The sequence below is a fragment of the Callithrix jacchus genome, chromosome 7, assembly GCF_049354715.1.
Source record: "Callithrix jacchus isolate 240 chromosome 7, calJac240_pri, whole genome shotgun sequence".
Taxonomy (NCBI): Eukaryota; Metazoa; Chordata; class Mammalia; order Primates; family Cebidae; genus Callithrix; species Callithrix jacchus.
In genome coordinates this window covers 21729509-21745252 of record NC_133508.1, presented here as the reverse complement: position 1 = coordinate 21745252, position 15744 = coordinate 21729509, and the positions used below count along the sequence as shown (strand labels likewise).

Here is a 15744-nt window from a genome sequence, read left to right as displayed (position 1 = left end):
TGATGGCTCTCTGTTTTTTTTTAACCAAACAGTTTAAAGAAAATACTACCTTCACTTTTTTTTTCTCTTTAACTGTTTATTTATTATTATTATTTTAGGTTGCAGGATACATGTGCAGAATGTGCTACTTGCATTTTGGATAATTTTTTTTGAGATGGCATTTTGCTTTTGTTGCCCAGTCTGGAGTGCAATGGTGTGATTTTGGCTCACTACAACCTCCACCTCCCAAGTTCAAGATTCTCCTGCCTCAGCCTCCTGAGTAGCTGGGATTTTAGGTATGTGCCACCACACCCAGCTAATTTTTGTATTTTTAGTAGAGACAGGGTTTCATCATGTTGGCCAGGCTGGTCTCAACTCCTGACTTCAAGTAATCTGCCTGCCTTGGCCTGCTAAAGTGATGGAATTACAGGTGTGAACCACCCCTTCCAGCCTCCTTGCCATTTCTACTTTCTTGATGCTGCCCACATTCCTTGCCTTGTGGCCCCTTCCCCTTCCTCCATCTTCAAGGTCAGCAGTGTAGCATCTTCAAATCTCTCTCTCTGACTTCTGCTTTTGTTGTTACATCTCTTTCCCTGACTCTGATTTTCTTGCCTCCCTCTTAGTGTTATAGAACCAACAGGTACAAATGCCTCACTGCACAGTAATGTTCCAATACACTGAAACAGCAGGGTTTGCAGCAGAGAAAGTTTAATGATCACAGGGCACTGGGTGAGAAGATGGGAGGAGATCTTCAAATCTATCTTCCTAAGGAGTTTTGGGCTGGAGTTCTTAAGGGGATGATGGAGGGTAAGGGGCTGAAGGGTAGGGGTCATTGATTGGTTGGGGTAAGGGGCATGAAATGATCAGGACGTGGACACTGCACTCTTTGGTGAGTCAGCTTCTTGTCAGGCCCTTCAGAGCAGCTGACCTCACTGGTATGTGGGACCTGAAAGAATATCTCAAAGGGAAAATTGATGTCTCATAACATCCAAGTTGTTATCTATGGAGCAGTTAAAGGTATCTATAATCTTGTAGCAAGGTCTATGTGATTCTGAAGCCATAGGCCCCGAACAACGAAGAGGCAGCAGGTGAGACCGCAGGCTGACCCCATGATTAAGGCTGCATGAGCTATAAGCTTGGTTTATTTTTGTTTCTTCCCCTCCCTTCTTCCTCGATTAATTTTATAAAGTTTATAGGGTGAGTTTCATCAGGAGGCCCTGGTGATTACACTGGATCCACCTGGATAATCTGGGATAATCCCTGAGTCTCAACATTCTTAACTTAATCACATCTACAAAGTCCCTTTTACTGTGTAAAGCAATATATTCACCAGTTCTGGCCATCAAAATGTGGACATTTTGGGGGTTGGCGCATTATTTTGCATGCCATGAAGGGTCTGTCTTGTCCTTTATTGCATGGGGCTCATTCCTGAAGGGGCACAGCAAGGGTTGCTGCTCTTCCTACCTTTCTTTTCTGTCTTTCTAAGTCTTGAAAGGTTTTGGCTCATACTTGCAATTCTGAGTTGATATATATAAATGCTTTCGATAAATTGGAAGTTGAGGACTTATTTTGATATGTCATCTATCAAGAAATGTTTTATCATTATTTGAAGTTCGTTGCCATGCTGTGCTATGTTGGGGGAGCATTGAAGTGATGTAAATAAATTTTCAGCATGTATATCAAAGCAAAATAATCCCCAAAACAGGAAAAATGGTAAACACCCCAAATTCTTCACTTTAGGGCCTCTTATATTTTCTGCGGGAGAGGAAATAAGGTAGCTAGAGCTCCTGGTGTGATGTGTGGTAGTGATGACTGTTTCTAGCTATTTTTTCCTGACTTCCCAGTGTAAATTAGAAATTCCTCCTCTTCTTCCATGATATCTAGAGTTGAGCTTTACTTTAGAGCATTTATCATATCGTATTGTAATTCTTTGCTTACTTATCAGTCCCACTAGATTTTATTAGAAGCAGAGAGCATGTCTTATTCCCCAAGGCATTTCCTGGTGCCTAACATCCTGCCTACCAATAATTATATGTTGAATGGATGAATGAAGGTAATTGTTTCTATAATAGCATCTGAATCTTGAATTTTCCTTAATGTTTTTATTTTACATTTCTCATTGACTTGCAGGAATACTATAATGGTAAATGAGATAATTTCTCTACAGTGCTTAAGATCTTTGGAGAAATGCTTAATTAGGCTAAATCTCATATGCAGATATCAGATGAAACTGTGAGCCAAAATTGACCATTTTCCTTTCATTTGCCACCAAAGTTGTTGGTTGGGAAAACTTGCCTCCATGGTGACATTTGAATCGGCTAGAAAAAATATGCACAAATTTACATAATACCTGACAAATGGAAAACACACAGTTGAGCTGTTTAAAATGAGAAGATGAAATAATTAATTAATAATAAGAGCTCTATATTATATTGGCCACTACACTTCAAACAGCTCACTTTTTAGAAAAATAAAGAATGTGGCCAGGCGCAGTGGTTCATGCCTGTAATCCCAGCACTTTGGGAGGCTGAGGTGGGTGGATTACCTGAGGTCCAGAGTTGGAGACCAGCCTGACCAACATGGAGAAACCCCATCTCTACTAAAAATATAAAATTACCTGGGCATGGTGGTATATGCCTATAATCTCAGCTACTCAGGAGGGATTCCGTTGGCCAAAGAAAGTCCCACAGTTAAGCTCCTACTGAGGCAACAGAATCATTTGAACCTGGGAGGCAGAGGTTGTGGTGAGCTAAGATCACACCATTTCACTCCAGCCTGGGCAATAAAAGCGAAACTCCATCTCTTAAAAAAAAAAAAAAAAAAAAAAAAAAAAAGGAATGTATACTGAATCTTATATGTAAGTTTGTTAATTTCTTGTTTTTGATGAAGTGATGAAATGGAAAACATTTCTCTTGAAGTTTCATCATTGACATTAGTGAGCTTTTGCTGCAGTAACAAACAATCTCCCAAATCCCATCACAATAATTATTTCTTACTCCCGTCATGTGAGGGCTGTGGGATTGCTGTGGCTCTGTTGGGCATGGGTCAGCCCATCTCATTCTTGGACAAAAGTCAAAGAAGCAGTCACCCCCACTGCGGTACGATCTTTTCAAGGCCAAGGGCCAAAGCTCAAAGGGGTGGGAGAACAGGGCAAACTATGCAAGCGCATTTTAAGCTTCTATTCAGATACAACATATGTCATGTCCACTCACATTCCATTGGCCAAAGGAAGTCACATGGTCAAGCTCAGGGGGGAAAGACGCACTGCCGATAGGAAGTGTGCCAAGATAGGAGAAAAAAAAAAGTTGTGAACAAATAAAATCATCCATCACACTCTGCATCCAAAGTAATGTTAGTCAAAATCATTGTTTGGCCTTTTATGATATCAGTTATGCTTTAAAACTTATATTTGGAGTTCAATTTATGTAGTCTGAATAATAAAGGTGATTATAATTGATTTGCATAAATAGGGCTCTCATAAATAGGAAAAAGTAAACAGATTTGGGGATTTTAGCTAAAGAAAAAAATTCAACTTTGTAAATATAGAAGTGTTTTTAGGGTGGTGATGAAGGTCAGTTATTTTTTACATCTGTGGATGTCCCCGCGACACAAAAGGCTTGAAATTAAAGTAGAGATGTTGAGGTAGAGTTACATAAGGAACAATTTCTTAACCAGTCAAGTGAAAAAGACATGGAAGGCAAAAGATCTCCTTAGTAGACAATTCAATCATTTATCTGCTTGAAGATGGAAGGCTGGCTAGAGGACAGGCTTCTGCCAATTCTTTGTTTATAGTACTTTGAATCTGGAAATAAAGAAGTCTTTTTAAGACAGATGGTATTACCATTCTTCTTACATCAGTAAAAATGGTATTAAGGAACTTAGAAGCTGGTTTGATGTAGAAAGTCAGAAAAAAAATGAGAGAAACATGTAACTTTGAGCATGTATTGCTTCTTCAGAGGATAAAACATCACATGAATACTGCTTTTAATGTATTTGTTCATTTGATTCATACTATATGTCAGGCACTGTGATCATTGGTGATTTGGTAAAAAGTTATAAAATGTGTCTGGGTGTGGTGCCTCAAGCCTGTAATCCTGGCACTTTGGGAGGCTGAGGTGGGAGGATCACTTGAGCATAGGAGTTTGACATAAGCCTGGGCAACACAGGAAGATCCCATCTCTAGAAAGAATACAACAATTAGCAGGGCATGGTGGTGTAGGTCTCTGGTGCCATATACTCAGGAGACTGAGATGGGAGGATCACCTGAGCCTTCAAGGTCGAGGTTGCAGTGAATCATGATTGTGCCACAGCACTCCAGCCTGGGTGACAGTTAGAGTCTGTCTTAGGGAAAAAAAAAGATTAATACCACTTAAAGTTAAAAGGTCGGAAGTAATCAGCTATAAATATCATATAATGGGCCGAGTGTGGTGGCTCAGGCCTGTAATCCCAGCACTTTGGGAGGCCAAGGTGGGTGGATCACGAGGTCAAGAGATCGAGACCATCCTGGTCAACATGGTGAAACCCCATCTCTACTAAAAATACAAAAAATTAGCTGGGCACGGTGGCGCATGCCTGTAATCCCAGCTACCCAGGAGGCTGAGGCAGGAGAATTGCCTGAACCCAGGAGGTGGAGGTTGCAGTGAGCTGAGATTGCGCCATTGCACTCCAGCCTGGGTAACAAGAGCGAAACTCCATCTCTAAATAAATAAATATCACATATTACCAGCATTCTTGCTCCGACAAGAATGAGAGAATAAGATATTCAAACTATAAACGTTAAAAAACAACAACAACTGCCTTTCAGGTGAGCACATACTTTCTTTTTTCCTTCCTCATACATTTCTAATGATCTCTGAAATATTTCTAAAAGACAATTGATCCTCTTTGACAGTAAATGCTCATTTTATTTGCTTTTTTTTTTTTTTTTTTTTTTGAGACGTAGTTTCGCTCTTGTTACCCAGGCTGGAGTGCAATGGCGCGGTCTTGGCTCACCACAACCTCCGCCTCCTGGGTTCAAGCAATTCTCCTGCCTCAGCCTCCCGAGTAGCTGGGACTACAGGCGCGCACCACCATGCCCAGCTAATTTTTGTATTTTTAGTAGAGACGGGGTTTCACCATGTTGACCAGGATGGTCTCCATCTCTTGACCTCGTGATCCACCGGCCTCGGCCTCCCAAAGTGCTGGGATTACAGGCGTGAGCCACCACCGCTCCCGGCCCTTATTTGCTTTTAAGGTGGACTTGCGAACATGGCCGTGAGTGGGCAGCCAGGGCCTGTTGCATTTGGTGAATACTTTAAAAGAAGTGAGGTCTTCTGGAAAGTCAAACAGCTCAGGATTATTGTGAATGTGTCCATCAGTGCAACTGTTTAAGAGGCCCAGAAACCAAGGGTTTTCTTTTGTCATGAAAAGCTGCAGCTATGATATTTTTTTGAAATGATAGAAATATTTGTCAGAGCAGTGGCAGCTGGTATGTGGCATGATTGAGTCTTAATCTGTGTGCTAGCAACGGAATGTGTTCGCTTCTTTGTTATAACCAGTTTACAGTAATCCTAGCTGACTCTTCCTAGAGCTTCCCTTGAGCCAGGCGGATTGAAGCACTTCAGAATTGCTGACCCATTTAATCCTCAAGGCAGGAGGGTAGAAGCTGTTGGCTAGCTGCATACTTATTCCCATTTTGTAGATTAAAGAACTGAGGCACAGAGCCACTAAGAATTTGCACAAGGTCACATCATCAGATGGCGGGGTCAGGCTCTGAACCCAGGCTGTGTTCCATTCATTTGGCTGCCTCTCATCAAGTGAGTCCAATAACCTGACCTCTCATTAAAAGGAAGAAACGATTACTGTTCCCATTGGTTTCATCCTACCCTGAGCCTTCTACTTGATTTTCTGGCTCTTCTGGTTTGGACCATGAGTTTGTAATTGCTTTCCTTAATGCAGGTGAAGAACTTTTTCCCAGATCCTTGCGGGGTTGAATTGCAAAACAAGACAATGTATATACATCCATGCACACTTAAAACGAGCAATGGCCATTTATTAATCAAGAGAGGCTCGACTCGGGCCTAAAATGACCAGTCTCTGCAAGGACAGATGTTAAAAAGTGCGGGGTCTGGGAGCCGGTGAGAGAAGACTTTCCCATCCAGGATCCGAGGACTTCCCGCGGGCACGCGGAATTCGCGTCCTCTCGAAAGAGGCCTGTGGGAGCGGGTGCAGCGCAACCCCCGGCGCCTCTGGGACGCGGGTCTCCGGGTTCCCCGCGGATCTCCAGGCTCCCGGGCCTGGGCGCGTCGCTGAGCGCAGCAGAGGCAGCCTCTGCCCTGGGACTGGGCGCCGCTGTTCCCGGTTTCACCCGCAGGAGGAGGAAGGAGGACGCACCCTGGCCCCGCACTCCCCGCGACCTATGGGTGCCGGGGACATCAGTCAGCCTTGGATGAGGGTGCCCCTGGCTGGGGAAGAGAGGAGTGGGGGAGGGAGTGCGCGGGTTTGAGCACTCTCCCCACCGGTGTTTGTCACCTCCCCGCCTCGATCCCTCCCTCCCCAGCCCCCCAGCCGCCGCCCACCTGGGCTCCCTGGCCAGCAGCCGAGGTGGCGCAAGGCTCGCTCCCCAGACCTCCCAGTCGCACCCGTGGCGGTCAGCGGAGCTCTCCGGGTCTCTGCCAGCCCCCTCCGCCCCCTCCGCCGCTGTGCCCCCCCTCCCCGGGTGCCCGACGCGCACGTTCCCTGCCACTTCGGTCGGGGCGCGCCGGTGGGTTTGGCCTGCGCGGAGGCGGCAAGGCGGGGGAGCGGGTGAGCGCGAGGGGCGGGCGCGAGTGGCTGTCTGAGTCACCAGTACCTGAAGTGGGAGCGACGCAGACCCAGCGGCGCGGAGCCGGAGTAGCAGCCGAGCCCTAGCGCCCGCGAGCCCCGTGAGCGCGGCGGGCCCCAGGCGCCAGACCCCGCCGCCCTCCCCTTGCACTCGCCCGGGGCCCGGCGCCGACTCTCCACCCGGCGCCGGCCGCCCACAGCCCTCCCGCCTGCCCGGAGGCGGTTCGGGAATCGCCGGGGGATGTCACAGCGGCTCCTCGGAGCCTGCAGCCGCCACCGTCGCCCCCGGGAACTGCGATCATGAACCCCCAGTGCGCCCGTTGCGGAAAAGTCGTGTATCCCACGGAGAAAGTCAACTGCCTGGATAAGGTGAGCGAGGGGGCGCCGGGCCAGCCTGGACCTGCCGGGCGCCGGGCTGCACCTGCTCGGAGAAGTTTTGGCACCGGGGATGGAAAGCGATGAGTGGGTCGGTGCGTGTGCGTGTGCCTTGGCACAGGGGGAGGGCGCGAGAACGAAGACGCCTGCGGGAGTGTCAGATACCACGCTTGGCGATTCGATTGTGATGTTGGAACCGGGAAGGGCTTTTGTCGCGCTGCGGGACTACGCGACATCGGCCGAGCTGCTGCGGAGGGCGCACGGTGGTGCGCAGCCCCGGGGCCGGAGGGACCAGGCTTGGGCACCGGGGTCGGGGTGGGGGGGCGCTTCGGCGAGCCTCGCCCCCTCTACCTCCACTGGTGTCCCACAATACCCCCACCCCCCTCCCCACAGATCCGCCCGTGTCCCCATCTCCCCCGCTTACCCCCAGCGCCTGTGACCGCGGCGAGGGGGAGAGGCAAATAGTAATTACTGTGTCATGGGGCGGCCGCTGCCGCATTGCTAAGAATAATCCCTGCCGGAGAGCCCCGGCTCAGCGTGGCAAGCTGGACCCACGGGTGTCTAATCCACCGGGTGGGGAATTCCAGGGGAAGTGGTTTTGCAGCCAGGTCCCCCCCCGCCAGGGACTGAGATGAACAGCCGGGGAAAGAGCCCTCCAAGCGCGATCCGGAGTGACTGACAGTTGAAACCAGGCAGGGGCGTTCTGGGGAAATTTGCCTCTGAAGATACAAATGCTTCGTTAGCACAAGCTGTCATCCTGACAGTCATCCCGAGCAGAGTCCGAGGTCCAGCATTTTAGCGGAAGTTGATCAGGTGTGGGGGTACTTACATAGCCCTCCTCCAGCCCCCTCAGCTTGCCTGACTTCTGGTGAACACGTATTTATTGAGGTCCTACAAACCCTGAATTTAGACACTTTGAAGTGGATTCCTTTTGGTTTTGAAGCCACTCTCTGGGCCCCGTTTCTGTATTAATCGAGCTCAGAATTATTTTCTGGCTGTTCACAGAAGTGCTGTTTCGACAGAGCCTTGACAGTTTTCATGGTGTGTCAGTATATGGTGGTGGGTCTTCCTTTAAGACTCAATTTTCAGAGCTGGCTGCTTTATTTACTTAGCTCAAAGTAGGTAAACTCATCCACAGTTCCCTGCACTCATTTTGTTATAGTATTTTCAGCTACAGGGACTCTGAGGCACTAAAAAGCCTTCCTTCTCTGTCCATCCTGCTGAGAACTGGCATTGTACTGAATTTTTAAATATATTTTTTTTCCAGTATTGGCATAAAGGATGTTTCCATTGTGAGGTCTGCAAGATGGCCCTCAATATGAACAACTACAAAGGCTATGAAAAGAAGCCCTATTGTAATGCGTAAGTATTGTCAACATGCTTGCCAGGTGTGGCACAGCCTCAGAGCTTGAGAACCAGTGGACCTGCCTGTTTTGAAGATTGACTCACTGTGTCACCCAGGTGTGGCAGTGGCCAGTTACCTGTTTATGTCGCAGACTCCGGAGCCCTGTACTTTGTGGACCATCACTGCTTTTTATGCCTTTCTAATGTGTTGGTTAACTTCTCTGTGACTTCAACCAGGTTAGTTTTAGAGGTTCACAGTGTTGCAGACTTAGGGACACTTATTAGAAGCTGCAGAACTTCCCCACTGAGAACGTGTGGGCTCTGAAGTGCATGTCAGGTAGATTTCCATTTTAATCCTTTGTCAATTTCCATTTTAATCATAGGATGTTGCCATACTGCAATTTCATACCTGAACCTAGTTGCTATGGAAAGGAGCCTTGCTCATCTGGTCTTAGCTGAGACCACTGCAGAGATTCTGGGCTTAAACAGGAAATCAAAGAATGGTTTGGAAAATGGAACCAAAGACATGGGTGTTCCTGGCTGGTTAGTAGTAGGTCAGTTGTAGTAGACCTACTGCAGTAGACTGGGTACTTCCGGCTGGTTAGTGCTGTAGTAGGTGGGGATTAAAAAAGGTAAGCGTTCTTTGGAAGGCTGTTGTGTAGGCATGCTGCTAGCCTAGAATAGCAATTAGCTAGCATTTATATTGTGCTCACCATGTGTCAAGCTCTGTTCTAAGCACTTTATACATACTGATCATTTAATCTTTACAATGACCTGAGAGTTAGGGGACACTACTATTACCCCCATTTGGCAGGTAATGAAATTGAGGCCTTGAGAGGATGAGGCTCAGGAGGGGGCTTAGATCACTCCTGGAGGCTGCTAGCGGTTTGACTTGGCTAGTGTTTCCAAATGTCTACCTTGCTGCCCCAGGAGCACATGTTTCTCCACTCCTGTGAGCATCCCCCCACCCCAGACTATTTTCAGCCATAAGCTCTTGGCCCTGATGGTTTAGTTTTCTTACCAGTTCCCCTATGAGGTTGGCCTGATCTGGAGGCAGCAGAAGGGCCTCTGGACCCCTGACCTTTTGGCTGGAATATTGCCATAGATTCATCCTTCCTACAGTGTTTGAAGTAGGTTCATCATTCAGGTCTCCTGGAGATGGAGAGATTCATTCATGCGTCATTACATACTGACAGTGTGTTATCACAGACAGTAAATTTTAGGTAAGCAAATGGAATGTGCAAATATTCATCTGGTGAAGACTTTAATATTTGTGTTTCCTTAATCCTTAATGCTTATAGGTAAATCAGAAACTTTTTGAGAAATCAGAAAATGGGGGTATTGAACAGAATTCAGGACTTTCTTGGAGAGAAGTCCACAGATATTCCCCAAACTTGCTGATGTTTTCAACCCTCTTATACCATGTTTCCTATTGGAATAGCCTGGTGCAAGAATGAGGTTTCAGTGTCATGGTTTCCTGCTTCCCTCCCAGAGCACCATAAACGACTGGTTAAAGATCAAAGACAGGCATAAGGAGAAGGGAAAAGGCCCCAACCACCCATAAACAGCATAATTGTTCTTTGCGTAAAGGAAAGGGAACCATTCTTCTGTAACTGTTTCCGTCAGCAGCCCATTTCCATCAGGCTTTATGGACCACATCAGGATTCAGGATTCTGTACAGGGCAGGGCCAGGGTTTAACCCCAGTGATAACAATGCCTTTGGGTGGCCCTAGCAGGCCTGAAGGGATTGGGAGGGAAGGAGGAAAGAGAGAGAAAGAATGTGGGGAGAGAATAGCAATTCCAACAAGGAGAGAGAACTGGGTAAGGGAGGAAAAGACATGATCAAAAATAAAAGGACAGAAATAGGTGCAACTGAAGTAGAGTTCTTGACTGCATTGGGTGGCTTGCAAATGATTTAGTGCTTATTGCTTAGTTCAGATTCAATCTAATTTTAAAAGTTTATAAGATTCTGGATGAGTCAGGAAGGGCTATTTTGCACTTGGACTTAATAGTGATGAGTGCCCAGAAACGGTGAGATTTGCCTCCCCCCACCTCTGCAAAAAATGATTCTACTTATGAAAAAGAAACATTCTGCTCTATTGCTTCATAGATCTGAATCTTATTTTAAATACTCTCAATATACATGTATAAAATGTTTATAGATTTTTCTCTCTAAAATTTCTCATATGATTCCAGTACATTATTATTAGTTTTAAGTTGAATTCTGGGGGTCGCACCCCAGGATTTTTGCTTCATATTGAACCTGGTAGTCCACTTTATCGAGCAGATAAGTAGGGGGAAATAGGAATCTATCCTTGTGAATGAATGAGAAGAGAGCTGATATTTAAAATTTAGCCTTAGGTTCATGTCATAGCTTGATATGCTACCACTAGAAAATGGAGCCTGGCAAAGTTTTGGGTTCTACCTGCTTTGAGGGTTCTGGGCTCGAAGGTCCCTGCTGTCAGTCCGTAGTCTGCTAAGGATACATGTTGCTGTGTAAACTGGCTGGTCAGTGTGGATTGGCCTCTGGGGATCCTGATGCATCTGCTCTAATTTAGGTGGTGCATGTCAATCAGCTGTTCTCTGTGGTTGTGGCCAGAGGGCCACCATAATTTCTCTGGGTCAATGGTAGAAAATTGATTCTCTAATGTACACTGCTCCCAGAAAATGAAACATTTGCTTTTCATGTAATGCAATATTTTATCTATACCTGGTTTGGTTCAGAAGTCAATATATACACACGCTTAAATGAAAACAACTCTTCATCTTCCCCTGTCACTTCTTATTGTGAAAATTTTCATACATGCAAAATAATCGAAAGAATAATACAAGGAACATCTATATCTCCTCCACTGACGTTCAACTGTTATTAACATTTTGCCATGTTGGCTTCATGTTTTGATCCATCTAATTATATGTCCAAATATTTTTATTATTGTTGGCCATTTTTCCATTTCATACATCAAGTTGGTTTCATACATTGTGACATTTCATCCCTAAAAACTACATCATGCATGCAGTAAGAATAAGGACATTTTCTTAAAGAATCATAGAGCCTTTATTATGCTGAAGAAAATTAACGAATGTGTTATTATAACATCTTATATGTTGTTTATTTTTACATTTCCCCCATTCTCCTAAGGATGTTCTTTATAGTTGTTTTTTTAAAAACCAGGATCAAATCAAGGTTCACACTTTACATTTAGCTGTTATGAAAATGACAACTTTTCTTACCTATTAGAGATTCAATATCAGTTATTCAAGTTCTGTTATTCTTTCTACAGATTTACCAGAACCTCTCACCACAGTTTTTAGGAAGAGGACTTACGTAGCATTTCTTATGAAAAAAATCATACATAATTAAATGAAGAATCTTTAAAATAAATACTAAGAATATGCTTAAAAATTGGAAAGCATGAACATAGACATTTAGAATTATTTTAAGAAAACATAAAGGTTTTCTATTTTAATCACTACCTGAGGGCATTTTTTAATGGAATGAAGTAGTGAGTACTTCTTCAGGTTAAATATGTTGCTTGTTTATATTCTCATGTGTTTAGAGAAGAAACAAGTATTCTGTTTGATTTCATGCAAAGGAGAAAACGTATAAAATATAATTTACATGATATTTAAATTTTGATCTTTTGATAGAACGATCAAAGTATAGTACACACTAGATGTAAGATTGGGCATAATACCCGTTTCGTTCCTGACGCAGCAGTGCACACTATTAAAATATTTAAAAACAAACTGGTCTATTTGAGTGCGTGCCATGTTTTCGCAAGCCTTTATGTTTCATAAGCAGGCAACAGATTCTTTAGCATATTTAGGATTTTTTTCATCACGGAACTTGCAAAGAAATGAGGACTAGGCAAAATTCTTATCACTAAGAGGTGCTGAGAAAATAACACTAGATGATTAGACAAAAAACATAGCTAATATTTCTATGTGAATTTATATGCCAAGCTAAACTATAAACATTTTGCTACCCAGCAAGCCACACAATGAGTATAAATCCTAAGACCATTTGTCAAATAAATTATTTAATTTGATGTGTGTATAAGTCAAAATTGCATTTCGTATGTCTCTGTAAAATACACATCGGTTCTTAAAATTTCCTGAAGGGTATTACCACTTAGAAGTAGCATTGCCAGTGATTGGCCAGCTCATGTGTTCTCACCAAATGTCAAGTTATATTAGGTCTGGGGTGCCACCAAGGAGCAATGCAATAGTTTAACATGACCTTGCCAATAATTTCCCCCCAAAATTATTTGGGCTGAACGTTATTCGCAGACATATTTTTGTGCTGAACATTTGTTCTGACCTGCCTACATTTACTATTTACTATATACATATCTTAGTCAAATGTATCTTTAATTATGGGGCTAAAATAACACAAGTATCGATATGAATTATCTTTAGTGATCCTTCCAAATAAGATTCCCTCTCATCAAAGAGTTTCACTTACCATGGTTTTGGAAGACTTTAAAAAATAAAACAATAGGCGCTGACTGTTGTGTTTACTTTCGCTCCGGCTGTGTTTGCCTTCCCTCTCGTGAATATTTATTGTCTTTCTATTGCCTGGAAGAGGCTGGGCTGGGTGCATCTCGTGACGAGTCACCCAGAACGGTCAGCACAGTTCCGCCAGCCTGTGTTGAGTGTGATTATCGAGGCCAGTGCTCCGCTGCCTCTCACATACCATTTCGCTGCTGGTCACTCCTCATTAATGCCTTTCCTAAGGGTAATCAGAGGACCCAGAAGGAAATTAAATTGAAACCTGACAGTATTTCCACCATTATTTTTCTTATCTGTGGTTGGGCCTCTGAGTTTGGTTCTAGAACACTCCAAGGACTTGAGTTATCTCAAGGAGGTTGATGAAATTCCTGCTATGAAGTTAGCTTTGATTACAAAAGAATGTGTCATGGCGTACAACATGTTGTAATTGGAGGTTTGGAGCTAGATGGAGCTGGAGTTGAATCCTGGCTCCATCCTGGCCGACTGAGCCAGTCTCTGGATTGCCAAGCATCAGTTTCTCCATTTATCAAATGGGCATAGTAATACTGAACCCATAGGGCTGTGTGAGGAGTAATGAAACACCAGGAAAGCCTGTAGCCCAGTTTACGGCACATAGCAGACCTCCAGGACACAGTAGTGCCCTTCTTTCCTCAGTGGCACTTTTTTGAGGGGTGAAGAAAGAGTGGAGAAGGGAGAAGAGGAAGTACGTCAATAAATAATAGGAACTCACTTACACCTATTAAAAGGTTTATGCCAAAAATTTTCACACTGCGGGCTGCTACCCGTTAGAGGGTTATAACCATAATTTAAAGAAGGAAGAAAAGGGAATGAGAGAAGAGAAAACATCAAAATTCATTTAAGTACTAAAAAGAGGATTGTTTTGGCAAACATTTTTTTCAGTGATATGGGTACATGTGTATACTGGATCATGATGTAGAAAATATTTTTTATTGGAAGTGGTGATTGACAGGTATGAGACACATTAGGTTAGTTCCATATTCTTAATGCCTCATAGATCAGAGAGCATTGATAGTTACTTGTAAAGTACAATGTCATGCAGTAAGTTTGTGAATCCTAACAGCCATGCTGCTGTTTGTGCCAATCATGCCCCACCCCACAGCTTTCCCTGGGGTTCAGTCCAGCACAGTCATCCCACAGGTCTCAGCTCAGCAGTAAGAGACCACACCATCCTGTGCAGGAACTATGAGCTTACCTGTCTGTATCCTGCAAGGGATCTGTCCTGTGTATCTGCATATCCCCTGAGCCTGGCACATAGATGAGATTGGGCACATATGGGGTGGTATGGCCATAGACGAGCCTGGCATTTAGAAGGTACTTGATAATATTAGGCACCTTAGTGACTATGAGGACTGTCTTGGCCTCTGCACTTAGCCCCTAGCTTAGGATGAGGCCCAGGCTAGTTTCTTTTGGGAAGGCAGACAGAGTTTACATAATCCAGAAGAACTGGATTAGGATGAGGCTTTGAGGAGCCTGATCCGTGTGGACTGGTAGCCAGGGTTCACTAAGCCTGAATATCAAGGGATACAGTATCCCGCTATTGGGACACGCTCACGTCTTCTGATCTGTAATGAACGTAATGGGAATTTACTTTCACTACTTAGAGATTTGGTTTCAAAATATGACATGTTTCTAAAAACATTTCTTATGAATGCTCGTTTATTTCCTTTTGGGCTAAATTAGAATTTGTACAATGGGAAAATAATTCCCACCTACCAGGGACTTTATAGAGATTAAATGAGGAAATGTTTGTAAACTTGAGACTATCGAATAACACCTAAGGGCCCAAATGTCAGTCCATTGTTTTATTTATAATAACAAATGGAAAACTGTTGTCTCATATTTCTCCCTTAAAGATAAGAGGTCACCTTGTTAAAAGTGACCGTTTCTATCAAAGGAGTCTGTGGCATGTAAGAGTTCTAGTTATCCATCCACTGCAGTGTGCCCGGCCTGACTTTTTAGTTACATACCTCATGGAAAAAATTAGACCTTTGCCCTTTCACATAGTATCTGACATGAGAGGATGACAGTTTTCTTTTTTCTTTTTTGGTTATAATTGGATGATTGAAAACAAGGCAAGGAGATACTTTGAGCCAAATAAAAAGGTTCCAGTGTATATGTAAAATGATCTGGTTCTTAGTTACTGTATTGGACCGTTGGCAATATCTAATGCATTCTGGTATCTTTTGAAGTCGTTGTAGGGAATGATATTTACAAATCACACTTTGCGTTCTGTCCTATTTGAAAATGTTTCTGAAAGGTGCCTTTGATGTGTAAGTTCTGCCTGTTTATGATGATGTATTTATTATGGAATGATGTCAGATTAGAAAAGACTTTGAGATGAAGCCCAGCAGATTTATCCTAAATCATGGTGAAATGCAAGGTTAATGCGAGATATAGATATGTGTGCTTAAAGCTCTATTGATTATGTGTCAAGGGCCTGTGCAAGAGTACACTTCAGTAGGTCTTCTTTAAATGTTTTCAGATGAGTGCTTTACAGAGTGGTTCCTAGGACATCAAGGAGTGAGAGAGATACAGACATAGCCACGCATGACACCCTTGTCTTTGAAGGCTTGGAGCTCCTTCAAATCTCTAGAGGAAGGAGAAATCAATTATTTTTCTGTTCTGTTTCAGTTTTTTTTTTGAGACAGAGTCTTGCTCTGTTGCCCAGGCTGGAGTGCAATGGTGTGATCTTGGCTCACTGCAACCTCT

At 44.0% G+C, this 15744-nt stretch overlaps 2 protein-coding genes across 2 annotated transcripts in view; one reads left to right on the top strand and one right to left on the bottom strand.

Moving 5' to 3' along the window:
* Window positions 1-5986: 5986 nt before the first annotated feature.
* On the bottom strand, window positions 5987-7654 carry LOC103794142 (uncharacterized). Its single transcript, XM_078333088.1, has 3 exons — window positions 7418-7654; window positions 6809-7380; window positions 5987-6422 (listed from the first exon to the last, which is right to left on the bottom strand). Exons 1-3 carry the CDS (start codon window positions 7652-7654, stop codon window positions 6017-6019), a joined length of 1215 nt encoding a protein of 404 aa, XP_078189214.1. The 3' UTR covers window positions 5987-6016.
* NEBL (nebulette) overlaps window positions 7270-15744 on the top strand; it is a 695182-nt gene continuing 686707 nt past the window's right edge. Inside the window, exons 1-2 of the mRNA XM_035306903.3 lie at window positions 7270-7968; window positions 8423-8517. Coding sequence (XP_035162794.1) covers window positions 8462-8517 — 56 coding nt within the window. The 5' untranslated portion in view covers window positions 7270-7968; window positions 8423-8461. The remainder of the gene's footprint in view (window positions 7969-8422; window positions 8518-15744) is intronic.

Bases quoted from the DNA above. Each gene is read 5' to 3' on its own strand.
- LOC103794142 (XM_078333088.1), bottom strand. From the start codon at position 7,654: ATGCGGCAGCGGCCGCCCCATGACACAGTAATTACTATTTGCCTCTCC. The intron at 7,381-7,417 runs GTGCGCCCTCCG...GATGTCGCGTAG, and splicing joins CCCCGGGGCTGCGCACCACC to TCCCGCAGCGCGACAAAAGC. The intron at 6,423-6,808 runs GTACTGGTGACT...TCTCTTCCCCAG, and splicing joins CTGCGTCGCTCCCACTTCAG to CCAGGGGCACCCTCATCCAA.